The following is a 15,647-nucleotide window of genomic DNA, read 5'->3' as shown; positions in this document are numbered from 1 at the left end:
GTCCACAGCCTTCAACGGGGTCAAGGAGGGGATGCCATCTCCAGAGTGGCAGGAACCCGAAAGGAGGAAGGCGGTCTTCGTTCCTGACCAGAGGGGTGTGGGGAAAAGGCTCTGGAAGAAATGTTTGATGGCCAAAATGTTTGCTGCCCAAAGACAGAAGACTTTGAGGTGACTCTTGAAAAAGAGATTCTGTCTGGCCGTTTTCTCCTACTTGGTGTCTTTGGCTTACAGTGAACTGGCATTCTTTCCAAAGTCCGCCGCCACTGTCTCAGCAGAGACTCCACTGAGCCCAGGCCAGACTGCTCTCACCGATCCCTGTGCCACCTGGTCACCTGTTGCCCTGGCTCTCAGAATGCTGCTGACCCAAAATGGGGATCTCATAACTTAAGCCCCAGAATTTGAACAAAAATACACTCCTATGTGCACACATACAAATAGAGCCCATATTTATTGTGAAACCAGAATTACTGATGTAAAATAGGACCAGGCTGTTATTCAGGACGGTCCCTTTGCTCCTTCCCTGCCCACCTCTTCACTCCCTCGACCTCTCCTGGCGTCCGGTCGGTTTTCTCCACGTCCTCTGCGCTTCTCTTCTGTGACTTACTCAGCCTTCCTCCTGTGTTTCTTTCTCTATAATAGAGATGATCCTGGCCCCCCGGCCTCGCTGCACATACACAAGCCTTTATAGATACAGTTCACATGGCGTGATTCTTTCTCTATGCTTAGGCTTAGTTTATTTGTGTAGAAGAACTGGTTTTGCTTTGCTGGAGGGTGTATTTTTAATTGACACATGGCCAAGGGAACATGATTTCTGGAGCTTCCTCCAGGATTACATTTCATCTTAGAATCCTGGTGGAGGGGTAAGGGCACTTCTGAGCACTCTGCCTCTGTAAAGCGAGCCAGCCCTTGGAATGGTCAAGATCTCAGCCGTCTCCCACACACCAGAGAGGCTGTGAACATTTCTCTGGTTGTCTGTGAGCAGCATCATAATGACTGAGGTTCGTAGCTCTTCAAACCTAGAGATGTAAACAGTAACCCACTCCAAGGAAGAGAGCAACAGACTGTGTTGAAACTTGCTCTCAAGGAGTTTCCTCTGCCAACACCCCAACATGGTTGCCTATGCCATTGCCAAAGCCTGCCCACACATTTTCATCACTTGAGAGGAAGCTTCTGCTCTCCGTTCATGCAAGGTAGATGTGTACCAGAAACCAGAGGCGTGGGTTTTGCAGACAGCTCTTGATTATCCACACAAATGGAGAGGGTGTCAGTGACACGAAAGATGGAAATAAAACATTTACCCTACCCCTTGACCCATGGGGCACTCATAAGGTACAAAACACAGTCCTGCTTGGGAACTAATGAGCAGTGGGGCCTGCCTTTAGCGGTGGTCGGGCCTTCTTGAGATCAGGGCTCCCATCCTGGACAGGATTAGCTTTACCCCTTGAGGGGCTCCACACACCACTGTTATAAAAAGTGGTATTAAATTCTTTCTGTATTATTTTGTTTGCCTCCCAGAAATGGACATATCAATATACTCTGCTTGGTCTTTCCTGGTTTCTGTGCTAGGGTTTTGCCTCCAGCCTTTAGGGCTGATGTGAAATGAATATCCTTCATTGTCTGCCCAAGGGCTCCCCAGCAAGGCTGGAGTCTGCAGGAATACTCACGACTTTTACAAACCCTTTGTGGTCGATCACCTTTCTGTCAGAGGAAGAGCAGTAGCCTTGTCTATTTGACATTTTGTAGTTGGGATCTTAATTATTTTTTTGTGAAAACTCACAAATAAATGATTCCAACTTTTTATGGGTTTGAATTTTTCAAAATAATAGGTTGGGGGGAAGTGTCACAAGTAATACATATTAGTTGTAAAAACTTTGGCTGTATAATAGTGAAGAGTCCCCATTTACTTTCTAATAACCCCTGCCCTCCTCAGAGATAACCAGAGTTAACAGTTTGTTCTGAATTTTTCCAGATTAGTTTATTTTCATTTACAAAGTACATACATATATCATTGTTTGCATCTTTATTTATACATAAACTGCGATTGTGCTATATTGATATAAAATGGTGGCTTTTTAAAAGACTTTATTTTTTTAGAGCAGCTTTAGATTCACAGCAAAATTGAGAGGAAGGTACAGCGATTTCCCATGTACTCTCTGCCTGCACACAGGCACAGCCTCTCCCACTGTTCACATCCCTCATCAGTGTGGCATATTTGGTACAATTGATGAACCAAAATGGGCACATTATTGTCAGCCTAAGTCCATAGTTTACCTTAGGGTTCACTCTTGGTGTTGTACACTCTATGAGTTTGGACAAATCTGTGGTAACATGTATCCAGCTTTATGGTCTCATACAGAGCATTTTCACTGTCCTAAAAATCCTCTGTGTTCTGCCTACTCATCCTTCTCCCTACTCCCAACCCATGGCAACCACTGATCTTTTTATTGTCTCTATACTTTTGCCAGTGGCTTGTTTTTGTTTTTTAACTTTAACCATATATCCTGGACAACTTTCACCAAATATAGGTGCACATCATTGCTGATCAAGAGTTGCATGGTACTCTGTATTATGGATGGACCATGGTTTATTTAACCGTCCTCCTAGTGACGAACACTTATGTTGTCGCTAATTTGTGTTTTTCTCCAGAACCCAACCCTCCCAGCCCTGAACTGCTCTGTTGAGAATGCGCACCCGACTGTTTCTTACTACGCCCGTCCTCAGGTGACATCCTACAACACCTACTACCACAGCCCTCCTCACCTGCCACCGTATTCGGCTTATGACTTTCAGGTATGTTTTGAGAGAAAAAGAACTTTCCATGACCCTTGCTCTCATTCATGCTCTCTTGTTCTCTCCCTAATTGTGGAACCTTCCTGATGTGTATGAGGTAGCTGGGCTCTCTGTCCCTGATGGCCTTTGGCAGCCCATGGGTACCCACGGCTAGCTTAAGGCCTATGTGGGCAGGCGATGATGGGAGAGATGGGGAGAGTGGGAAAGACACAAGAGGAGAAGAAACAGAATAATGGGAGAGAAGGGGAGAGAAAGAGACAGGGCCCAGGTGTCCTAAATTGCCTTGACCTACACTGGGGAGAAGACGGGGGCTCATGATTATGTCACCATGGACCCCTGATCAACAGTGGCTTTTTCCATTTCTCTGCCACAGGGAGAGGCCTACCTAGTCCTACTCCTTAGCACAAGGGCATTCTCAGCCACAAATCTGTAATGAGGATGAAGTCCCTTCTTTTTCTCCAGCCTTCCTAAGTGGGACCATAGAAAATATTTTTTATAACACCCCTCCCCTTTTTTGCCTCGTTATCACATGAGACTGAAATAGTGTTACCACATTTGCACTTGCCTATTGTCCTTTTGAGCTAAGACTAAGCACAGAAAAACAGAACCACAAAGGCTTAATTAAAAGGAATTCACTGTAGGCAGAGCACTGAACGAGGCACTTCAGGAAAACAGATGAAATGCTCTTTTAGGCATTTGCGCTGATCATAAACCCTGGACTACAGCAGAGTGGGATAACTCTTGAATCTGGTTAATGCAAAGTGTGGGGACCAAGGCAATGCCTTTGAAAGGATGGAGACTCATAATGAATTTACTTCTATTGACTAAGAGTGCATGAATGCTCCAAGGGGACATAAAAGCATGACTGATTGGGGGTGCTTCCAATTAACCAGCCAGCTGGGAAAAGCAGAGTCCTTGGGCAACCTAATTTCAGCTTCAAATTAACAAAATAATTGAAACTGAAAAACCTCCATTTAGCTGAATTAAGTGTACTTTTGTTTGGTTTAGATACTGTTTGGGGATGTCTAGGACTCTATAGTGCAATAGTAATACGTATGTAGAGTGTGAACCTGGGCTCGTTCCCTGTTGTAAAATATAGCACCAGCACAAGGAGGCATTTGTTAAAGCTTGGAAAAAAATGTTAGAACTTGTTTTAAAGCCTGCTGTGTTCACAGGTAGACAACTCAGAGAACTTGTTACCCAGATAGGTAATATAGACTGGAAGACATGAATATGTTCAAAAAGGGCATAGATAATTTCTTTTTTTAAAATTGAAGTATAGTTGATTTACAATGTTGTTAGTTTCTGGTGTACAGCGTAGTGATTCAGTCATATATATATATGTGTATATATTCTTTTTCATATTCTTTTCCATTATAGGTTATTACAAGATATTGAATATAGTTCCCCATGCTATACCATAGGACCTTGTTGTTTATTGATTTTATATTTAATAGTTGTATCTGCTAATCCCAAACTCCTAATTTATCTCTTCCACCCCTCTTCCCTCTGGTAACCATAAGTTTGTTTTCTATGTCTGTGAGTCTGTTTCTGTTTTGTATATAGGTTCATTTGCATTATTTTTAGATTCTACATATAAGTGATATCATGTAGCATTTGTCTTTCTCTATTTGACTTATTTTACTAAGCATAATAATCTCCAGGTCCATCCATGTTGCTACAAATGGCATTATTTCATTTTTTATGGCTGAGTAGCATTCCATTGTATAAATATGCCACAGCTTCTTTATCCAGTCATCTAGACATTTAGGTTGTTTCCATGTCTTGGCTATGGTAAATAGTGCTGCTTGAACATTGGGTGCATGTATCTTTTCGAATTAGAGTTTCTTCCAGATATATGCCCAGGAGTGGGGTTGCTTGATCACATGATAACTCTAGTTTTTTAAGGAATCTCCATACTGTTTTCCACAGTGGCTATACCAAACTTACATTCCCACCAGCAGTGTAGGAGGGTTCCCTTTTCTCTACAGCCTCTCCAGCATTTATCATTTGTGGACTTTTGAATGATGGCCATTCTGACTGATGTGAGGTGATACCTCATGGTATTTTTTATTTGCATTTCTCTGATAATTAGCAATATTGAGCATCTTTTCACATGCCTATTGGCCATCTGTATGTCTTCTTTGGAGAAATGTCTGTTTAGGTCTTCAGGGCATAGATAATTTCAGTAGTGACAGAGGCAAAAAGCAATCCGTTAAGAGAATGCAGGGATGCTGAACCTAGCACAAGAGGGTCACCACTCTTTGGGGCACCTATAATATAAAGTCATCCTGGGACAGAGGGGCCATGCATGGGTCCAGCTGAAGAGACTGCCTCTATTTTTTTTTTATATCTAAGTAAATTATATTGACTATATTGATTTTGGGACTTTTCACTCTATAATGAACTCCTGAAGTAGGAACAGTAACCTCCCTGGTGATGGTTGCTGCAAACTCTAACATAGGAAGGCCTTGTTTAGGGGATGGAGCCATCTCTCTGTCCATCATTCCTCATTCAGACACTGCCCTAGGCATGAAAATGAGATTGGCAAAGCCAGTGGTGACTCGGGCTGTTGGTTTCAGTTCCACCAGTGTTTCCTCTGTGTTCCTGTATGCCAGGCACTGTGCTGGGAGCTGTGGACATAGGCCTTGCATTAAGAGATCAATCTAGGGACCTGAGGGGGGATGGTCCGGGGACAGTTGTGGGGACAAAAAGGTAAACAGACTATTACGCATAGTGCTATGGAAACCCAGAAACAGGGTTCTTAACCCAGAGAAGGGATCCAAATCTAGTCACCTAGCCCAAAGCTACACTGTGGGCTTCTAGCAGGCACTTCAGGGATTTCTGGGCACCTCACTTTTGAATGACAGCCCCTATTCAGTGAGCACTTACAAGCGTTGTGCTAAGTGCTTTACATATATCATCTCATTTTAGTCCTTTGAGGGAAATACTCTGGTCATTGCCGTTTTTAAGTTGAGATGACTGAGTCACGGAGAAAGTAAGTGACTTCCCCAAAGTCACTGAGCTGGTAAGTGGAGGACAGGATTTGTATCCAGGTCTGTCTGACTCCAGAGATTGGCTTGAGGGATTCTTTGGAGAACCTGGAAATCTGAGCACAGCGTAGATCTTTTCCCCAGTTAATTTGAGGATATTTACCTATTCTACTGGTTTAAATTGTGGGCTTCCTAATCATGACTCAGAAAGAATCTCTTTATCTTATTACAGCATCGAACTGCTCCCCACTCCAAAGGCTGCAGGGACACCCCTTATACCTCTCCTGGTTCCTTCCCTAGGTTCCAGCCATCTTTTGTATTTCCTTTTTGCAGACTTTATAGTTGTATGTTGTGGGTTTTGAGGAGTATATTTTTAAGTGATTTGTTGCCATCTAGAACTTAAGTGGCATTTCATTTTAGTATTTGAGTGGAGCTTTCTTTTGTTTATCAAGTTCCCTCCCTTATCATTTCGTAGAAGGAAATACCAGTCTTTACCCAAGAAAGCCAAGAGGATAAGGGAACATCTGCTATGTTCCCAGATAAATAGAAAGCAGTCAGCAAAATGCACACCAGCTCTAGCAATAAAATCACCAGAAGCATAGACCTGCCAAAAAAAACAAAACAAAACAAAACAAAACAAAAAAACCCAGAGCTCCCTTATTCTCTTCTCGGATTGTAAAAGGGCCCAAGTTATAGCAGGAAAACTGACCTTTCTAGACTTTCTTCTGAATGACTTCCCCATTCTGGTCATTTCCAAATAGGACTATTTATGTGACTTTGCCTTTGAAGACTTCTGTTTTCTTTTTCCCCTGAGGCTGACAGAAGGAAGAGGAGAGAGATTTATAGGGTTTTGTTCTAACCCCTCAAAGTCATGCCCTTCCTGGGTAGCTGTCCAGTTAGGAAGCTTGGGAAACATTTCTTGTGGTCAGATATGAGTAGGACTTGGGTCTGGTCAGCTGGCCCTGAGGATATTGTGAGTGCTGAGCTTGGAGAAACAGGATTCTTTTTTTTTTTTTTAACATTTTTTTTATTGAGTAATAGTCATTTTATAACGTTGTGTCAAATTCTTTATCTCTCCTTATCTATTCTACATTTTAAAATCCCAGTCTGTCCCTTCCCACCCCCGCCCCGTTGGCAACCACAAGTTTGTATTCTATGTCTGTGAGTCTGTTTCTGTTTTGTATTTATGTTCTTTTTTTTTTTTTTTACATTCCACATATGAGTGATCTCATATGGTATTTTTCTTTCTTTTTCTGGCTTACTTCACTTAGAATGACATTCTCCAGGAACATCCATGTTGCTGCAAATGGCATTATGTTGTCAGTTTTAGTGGCTGAATAGTATTCCATTGTATAAATATACCACCACTTCTTTATCCAGTCATCTGCTGATGGACATTTAGGCTGTTTCCATGTCTTGGCTATTGTAAATAGTGCTGCTATGAACATTGGGGTGCAGGTGTCATTTTGAAGTAGGGTTCCTTCTGGATATGTGCCCAGGAGTGGGATTCCTGGGTCACCTGGTAAGTCTATTCCTAGTCTTTTGAGGAATCTCCATACTGTTTTCCACAGTGGCTTTCCTTGCTCCCCTCTCCCACTCTTAATGATTTAGATGTCTTCTTTTACAATTTTGTGTTTATTCTATTATTTGTAATTCATGGTAGTTATCACCTTTCCAGTTATGAGTTTCTCATTTTTGTAGCATCCTGCTTCTTTTCTATTTAGAGTAGACCTGTGAATATTTCTTTTAGCATGGGTTTAGTGTTGCTAAACTCTTTTAGTTTTTGCTTGTCTGTGGCTTGTTTATCTCTCCTTCTAGTCTAAAGGATAGCCTTGCTGGATGGAGTATCCTAGGCTGCATCTTTTTTTCATTCAGGATTTTGAATACATCTTGCCACTCCCTTCTGGCCCGTAGTGTTTGTGTAGAGAAATCAGCTGATGCTTTATGGGGGTTCCCTTGTATCTCACTCTTTGTTTTTCTCTTGCTGCCTTTAGGATCATTTCTTTATCCTTGACTCTGGCCATCTTGATTATGATATGTCTTGGTGTGGGTCTGTTTGGGTTCTTCCTGTTTGGGACACTCTGAGCCTCCTGTACTTGGATATCTGATTCCTTCTTTAGGTTTGGGAAGTTTTCAGTCATGATTTCTTCAAATACCTTTTCAATCCCCTTGGTTCTTTCTTCACCTTCTGGAACCCCTGTTATGTGTAGATTGGCATGCTTTATATTATCCCATAGGTCCCTTATATTGTTTTCATTGTTTTTTTTTGTTTGTTTTTCTCTCAGCTGTTCTGATTGGGTGCTTTCTTTTGTCCTGTCTTCTAGGTCATTTATTTGTTCCTCTGCATTATGTAGCCTGCTTTGTACAGCCTTTCGGTCAGCTCTCATCTCAGCAAATGAGTTTACTAATTCTACTTGGTTCTTCTTTATAGCTTCTATTTCATTTTTGACACCTTTTTTATGTATATAAACATTTTTTATTGAGTTATAGTCATTTTACAATGTTGTGTCAAATTCCAGTGTAGAGCACAATTTTTCAGTTATACATGAACATACATACATTCATTGTCAATTCTCTTTCACTGTGAGCCACCACAAGATCCTGTATATATTTCCCTGTGCTACACAGTACAATCTTGTTTATCTATTCTACATTTTGAAATCCCAGTCCCTTCCCACCCCACCCCCCCATTTTGGACGTATTTTATATCTCTAAACACTGTTTCTTTTAGTTCCTTCAGTACTTTGATCACTCCTTTTTTGAAATCTTGATCTAGTAGGCCATCAATGTGTATTTCCTTGATCGTGCTTTCAGAGGATTTCTCTTGATCTTTTCATTGGGAGTGGTTCCTCTGCTTCTTCATATTGCTCATGTCTCTCTGGCACCAGTGGGCAGGCAGGTCACTGCCCTTCCCGATGCTGCAGTCAGATGCTGCACTTGGGCGAGGCAGGTGGGCGGATTGCGCCCCCTCCCAGCACTGTGGCTAGGTGCTGTGTTCCTGCCAGGAAGGTGGGTTGCCATCCGCCCTCTCCCAGTCACTCTGCTGCTCTGTGCAGCTGCCCACTCCGCCTTGGGTCAGCGCTCCATAGGCGGGCTCGGGGAACACCGCGGAACAGTCCCGCCCCTGCTCTGTGCCAAATCTCAGCTCCTTGTTTGTCTTGGCGGTTTGAGTTCTCTGAGGTTCCAGGGCAGAAAGATCCTATCTGCCTCGGGCTGTAAACAATTCTCAGTCCTGCCTAGGAGGTTGCAGAGCCCCCGGGTGTGGATTCAGGGCTCGGCCCTGCCCCTGCCTGGGTGCTGTGCACAGGAGGAGATGGCAGCTGTGGCTGCACCCCACCTCTCTTCTCACGAGAAGAGCCAGTAATGGTGCCGCGGGTCTGAGGAGACAAAGGCTAAGGTGCCCCTCCCCCCAGGGCACCCCAGCTGTGTTGCTTTGTTTTTTTGCAATTTATGGGGGACCGAGGTTGTTCTGCTCTGTATCCCCTCCCAGCCATGGTGCGCAGCCCCCTGCAGTCCCATGGGGCTGCCTCAGTGCAGCCGCCCCAGTCCTCTGCCCGGCTTGGGCGGCCTGTCCCAGCCCCTGGCTGCTGGCTTGCATCTTGGGCTGGGTGTTGCGGGGACCCTCTGTGCCCGTTTCACTTAGTTCTGTCAGTCAAGGGCTGCTCTGTACAGATCCGAGCCTCTGAGGCTCCTCCTCTGTCCCGCTGGCCTCTTGGTTGGAGAGGGGGGAACCCAGCGAAAGAGCGCCAGTCCTCCTTTGCCGCTCCCTCCCTGTGGGACCCGTCCCACACTGTTTTGCTTTTCCTTCTTTCTTTTTTCCTTTTCTCCTACCAGAGTTTTGGCGTCTTTGTCTTTTGAAGAGGGCAATGTTCTGTTGGAGTTCAGCAGGTGCTCTGGTTGGCTGAGTGGGTCTGTAGATGTGAGTTTTGGTGTATTTGTGGGAGAGGGTAAGCTACAAGTGTCCTTCTACTCTACCATCTTGCTTCTCTCCCAGGATTCTTTCAAACATTGCACAACCAGCTGTCCCATCCACCCAGGCAGGAAGACTAGAAGCCGAGACTCCTGGTGCCTCCTCACCTCCCCAGCGCTCACTTCTCTCTCCCCTTGCATTCCTTTCCCCATTACCTGTACTTCAGTGTCAGCCAAATTCTGTAGCATATAAAACATCAGTTTCTACTTCTGCTGGGAAAGTCATCCCAGTGTAGCTTTGGGTAAGCCCCTAAAGGATTGCAGCCATCCTTCCCAGCCTGGCCTACTGGGCCAGCCCCCTGTTTTACTCTAGCCATGGACTGGTCCCTTTCCTGTCCATTTGGTGACCTGCCAAGTTTAGCTTCAAACCAAAGTCTCAGGCTATGCAGTATGCAAGCACCTCTGTTTATGCTCTTTTTAAATCACATGAAGGTAACTAGGTTTCATTGTCACCACTGAAAAGGACCCATTATAAGTTGTGGACAGCAGTAGTCCAGGGGAGGCGGGGTGTGGCACAGGTTGCCAAGAGCTTCGAAGGCTGCTGCTGCCACCCCTCAATTTTCCCCCTTTATTTCCCCTCTCCTGCGTTTCTCCTTTCTTCTCCTTTGTCTTGTTTCTGATCCCCCCTTTTCCTCACTTTTCCTTTTCTCTACTCTTCTTTCCATACCCCGGCTTTTCTTTCTGGGCCAGAAACAGAGGGGGGATGCAAAGAACCAAGAGCCCCTGGATTTTACCCTTGGGATACAGGATCTTCTGCTGGTACCCTTTATCACCCGGCTGGTTCTGGGGCTCTTTTCGGAGTCACTGCCTCCCAGTGCTTCTAAAGAGAGCAGCACGCGTGACAGGAATGCACAGTGGTCACGCGGAGTGTGGTCAGCCATCGGGCAGGGAGGGGCAGACTAAGGTGGGAGATGGGAGCCTCGTGTGTCCGGCAAGGGCACTCCTCGGTCCTCCAGAGCACCGCCCCCCTCGGCCACCCCAGCCTCTAAGAAGCAGCTCAGGAAGCTGGAGCTGACCAGACCCAGCAGTAGGCTATTTAGATGCTTTTCATGCTTTTCATGCTTTGTGGTGCAAAAGGATTCAAAGCTCTGTTCTTCCAAGCTGCCTGAGCTGCCTGTCCCGTTAGTCAAGTCGACTCTTAGGCAGCAACTAAAATGCACCTGGCCAGCTCTCCAGCCGCAACAAAGCCACATCTTTCCCAAGGTGCCTACCTGTTGCTAGGAAACTACGCACTGGTACTGTGGGCACCCCCTCCCCGCCAAATCCCCAGGGCGCATGGACTACGGCCAGTGAGCTCCCTAGCTCTGCTAGGAGCCCTCGGATTTGATCCTTAAGATTCCCAGCATCCTCAAAGGGAAGTGAGAAGCATCCCACTCCCTTCCCCCTTAATACTTCCTCAAACGTGAAAATGAGAAGTGAAAACTCAAGGCCATCGCCCCACCCCCTTTTATGATCAAAGTGTACAACTGCCACCCATGGCAGCCTTTTGCTGCCTCTCAGGACAGAACAACCTTCAGGTCCACTGTAGAAAACTTGACCCTCCTGCCTTCTGTGGCCGGGCTGCTGCACACTGGCCTCCCAACTCTCACCATCCCAGAGCGGGATTTAGGAGGGCAGAGAACCACATCCTGGTCATGGAGATCTTGCCCCTGGTGGGGTTTTGCTCTCCTCTCTGGTTTAAGAGGACAGTGCTCTTTGTTGAAGAGAGCAACAGGAGAGAGGAGAGAGTTGTGCAGGGTGGAGCAGAAAACCAGGAAATCACAAGACCGATGTCTTAGAAAGCATATCTCCTCCGGGAGGGAGGAGAAAAAACTGGGATTATAGAAAGGAATCTGACTTGTTTCTCAAGTTGTTTTGCCTTTAAAGGGCTTTCTGTGACCCTGTCATTCCCTCACTCAGGGAGAAAGAATGGATAGGGTGAGGGAGGAGGGGATGGTGGCAGCTACGGTTTCTTCCCAGTCCTAACATTATATGGCAAGAGACAGAGATTTCAGTGTCTCAAGCATGACCTAAGGAGTGCAAAGGTCAGGCCTGGGGATAAGGAGAATCAGCCAACTGGTCTCAGGCTCCAGACACCTTACAGCAAGGCTGACTGTAGATCGCACCAGGCCTGGAAATAACACGCTCTACTCAGACTCAGGCCAGCAGAACAAAGTAAAGGTATTGCCCACCCCCATCAGCGCTTGAACCTTTGAGAAATTTTGGTGTAAGTTGGTCTTTTTTTTTTTTTTAATATAGCAGTTCCTCCTAGAGCTGAGGCACAACAGACAATCGCAGTTCTGCAGCCCTGTTTGGTGGCTTACATTGGCTCTTCCTGAGAGCCTAAAACTGGCCTCCTGCCTCTCACCATCCCTGTAGACCCCTCCTTCAGGCCTCAGCTGTGCTCCACTACTGCAGCAAGGCAGTGGTACCCACAAGATGTGACCATATTCATTGGAAATAGATTTTGGTTTTTTTAAAAAATGCCAAGCTCATCTTCTATACTCCTGACGTTATGGTCATTCATCCAACATTTATTGAGGGCCTGCTACTTGCCAAGCACCATTCTGAGCTCTGGAGAATAGCAGTGAACAAGAAAGGCAACTTTCCTTGAGCAAGAAAATCATTCAAGTCAAGGGTATACATGGGCCTGGGAGAGAGAAGTGGCCGATGACTCCTAATGTGCTGATTCACTAGGTATTTTTAAAACCCATTATCTGTCCCCTTCCCAAAGACTACGAAAGGTGGACAACACAGAGAAAAATGGAATCCTCAAGCGGCCCTGCAACCTGACAAATTGCTCCTCATTCTTATCACTGGCCTTCTCACCTCCATGCCTTTTGTTTCTCTTTGCTCTCCAGCTGACCCTGCACTTGGGGGTGGTGGGCCAGAGTTTTGATGAAATAGACATTGTTGGACTTAGAAGACTCTAGATCCAAGAAAGCCACTTAACCTCTCTGACCTTAGTTTTGTTTTGGTCTGAGATGGGCTCTGTGACATATTTTTGTAGCAAAGACTTTCCCAGGTATTAATGGCTGAACCGCAAATGTTCTTAAGGCCCAGACTACTTTTTTGAAGACTAGCTGGGACGCTGTTGCCATAGCTCAAGGGGGAAGTACTGGAGGACTGAGTTAGAAATGTGGTAAAGGGAGCGATGGATTCAAGAGTAAGCATAGAAACAGGAGTAACAGGATTTGGTAACTGACTGAATGCAGGGTCCAAAGGGAGGGGGAGGAGGATTCCGAGGCATCTCTGCATAAGCTTTGGAGCCTGAGTGACTGAGAGTAAGTGGGACCAGCTCAGTTTCATTAACCCTGTGAGGTTTAGGTGCTCTTGGTTGTTCCAAACAGAATCACACTGGGTCCATATCTATTTTTAAATAATGACTGATATCGGGGCATTTTGATCTCACTGCCTAAATTGATATTGTTTTATTTTGATTACACAGCATTCCAGTGTCTTTCCATCCTCCCCTCCCTCTGGACTTTCTGACGAGCCCCAGTCTGCCTCTCCTTCGCCCAGCTACATGTGGTCCTCGAGTGCTCCACCCCGTTACTCTCCACCCTACTATCCACCTTTTGAAAAGCCACCCCCTTACAGCCCCTAAAGAGGAATGCCTGCTGGCTATTGACATTATTGTGGCTTTTGTATTTCTGCTTTAGTGGAAGTATGTAGGGTACAACATTCAAAGTTGATTCTTCCGCATAGTTTAAAGTTTTACAATGGCCTGCCTGGCTAGGGAAAGATAGGGAAGAAGCTTATTTGTTATCAGTGGGGAGCAGGGGTTGCTAGGCTGAGTGCAGCACCTCCAAGAAGGGCAGTGCACACTCTCTAACCCAGGCTGGGGAGCCATCCCAGCAAGCAGCTTGTGTTTGGACCTGCGTCAACCTGTGGCTCCACCTGTGTGCAGCAGAAGCATGGTTGTCATCTGCCTCACTTCGTGTAAATGGAGTGTTGTCCTCCAGCCCTTGGCAGATTGCCACCCTAGCACCTCGGTTGAAGCACCTGGCTTAGAGGCCCTATCTTTCCCTTCCACTACAGTCAGTCCCTAAGGAACATTTCCCAGATGATGGGGCTACATGGTCATTCCAGCGCAGAGAGTTCTGGATAGGACTTTGTTTGCTTGTATCTAGATGTTGAAAAAAGCTGCCCCTCTTTTACTCCTTTCTTCTCCGTATTGTAAAAATGGCTGTTGTGATCATTCAGCTCAGCTTTTGTGATTGGTACCTCCCAAAGGGAAAAGTGCAATATTCCTTCAAGTAGTGGAGAACATGACTGACTGATCAAGCAGCACTGAAATACACAGAGCAACATGTGAGATGTTTAAATAGATCTCAGTTGTACATCTGATAACTTAGGAGACAGCGGTTCTACTACATGTTGCACTTGCTGGAGATAGAAATCTTAAAATTCAGAGTTATAAAATGCTAGATTAGGTTCTTTGGGTCGTGATATGAATTGTTACTAATCTTTGTGACTATTTAATCTTCAAATACTGTGCTTCAACCCCAGCAAACTGCACGTATCCTGCACCCCACCCCAGAAGAATCATCTGTATTTTAATACCACTACTCTTATTGGTCCTTTTTTTCTGTTGAGACCAATCATGACAGCGTTCAAGATTATGAAAGTGTTACAATGCCGCTTTAAGTCTGCAAAACCTCAACTGTAGCCAACTTGACAAATTCTTCAGTATTACTGTAGATTTAAAACCCATCTGGCACATTGTGGTAGGTATTTGTACAGTTCTTTTAAATATATATAGCTTTAAACCATCAACCTGATGAATTTAACACTTTGGCACCCATGCCTTCACTTCGGAAAGAACATTTTCATTGTGATCTTACGTTAACCTGAGAATCGACTGATTTACAGGACAATTGATAATCCTACACTTGTACAATGTAAAAATACAGGGGCTACAGGAGGGTACCTAACTAGACAGTTCTGCAGACACAGAACACACACAGGAGAAATTTCCAGCCAACTTCGCTACCTCCCGACTTGCTGGATTAGAGGTAGCAGGCAAACGCTGGTGCTCCCATCTACCTTGTAGACACCCAGTCATCAAGAATTATCAAGGCACAAATGCCCTCACTGTTAACAGTAAATGTTTGCAAAACCTTCAGTTGAACTTTCGGCATCATGAACGATGTCTCATCCGGATTTCAAATCTGAACAACTATAATCCTTTTGCGTTACATAAAATTACTATTATTTTCTACAGTTGTGAGCATATTTAAAATTCTATTGGAGTTCAAAAAGGAATAACCAATTGACTTACTATTACAAATATCAACTTGTAATACTCAATGATATTTTTTGCCGTTTACACTTTACATTTTGCTTTAGAGAACATGTACGAGTATTTAATTTTTTAAAGGCACCATTACACAGTATATTCTACATTTATCACATTTCTTAGTGTTAAGATTCTATGACTCATTTGTATGTATTTTTCTTACTTTACAAAATAACTTGAAACAGTGTAGATTTTGTAACACTTAATTTGAGCAGCTTTTTTATTACATTGAATTATAAAAAGTGCATGTTACCTTAGAAAAATTAATATTTGCTGCTTTACTCTTTTGCAAAAATATTTGCTGTAATGAAGGAATTTATATTTCCAAAATGTACCTTAACTGCATTTTGTAATATTTACTGCTGTATTCCTAATTCTGCTTTAAAGTATTGAACTGGGCATGAAACATTAAAATATTAATCCAGAACCTGAATAAACTGGATGTTGCTTAAAATCTGTATCACTGCCATGTTGGAAACCCAGACTGCTTTTGTGATGTTTCAAATTAATAAAACTATCCTCCTCCTTATCAACTTACATGTGTCTTCATGGAATCAACACACGTTATCACGAACGCTCTAAAGCAACTGACAGCAGCTGACTGACTTTTGACT

General features: G+C 44.4%; 1 protein-coding gene across 3 annotated transcripts in view; it reads left to right on the top strand.

Annotated features, from left to right (window-relative positions):
- Positions 1-15,570, top strand: part of TMEM255A (transmembrane protein 255A) — a 56,551-nt gene extending 40,981 nt beyond the window's left edge. For 2 of the 3 annotated variants that reach the window (XM_010963949.3, XM_045523303.2), the window contains 2 exons: positions 2,647-2,790; positions 13,180-15,570. In XM_010963949.3, the coding sequence (XP_010962251.1) occupies positions 2,647-2,790; positions 13,180-13,338 (303 nt within the window). In that variant the 3' untranslated portion in view covers positions 13,339-15,570. The remainder of the gene's footprint in view (positions 1-2,646; positions 2,791-13,179) is intronic. The other variant, XM_074359982.1, reaches the window with a different exon arrangement.
- The last annotated feature ends 77 nt before the right edge of the window (positions 15,571-15,647 follow it).

Source organism: Camelus bactrianus, chromosome X, assembly GCF_048773025.1.
Source record: "Camelus bactrianus isolate YW-2024 breed Bactrian camel chromosome X, ASM4877302v1, whole genome shotgun sequence".
NCBI classification, from domain to species: domain Eukaryota; kingdom Metazoa; phylum Chordata; class Mammalia; order Artiodactyla; family Camelidae; genus Camelus; species Camelus bactrianus.
This window is presented reverse-complemented; position numbering and strand designations above follow the sequence as displayed.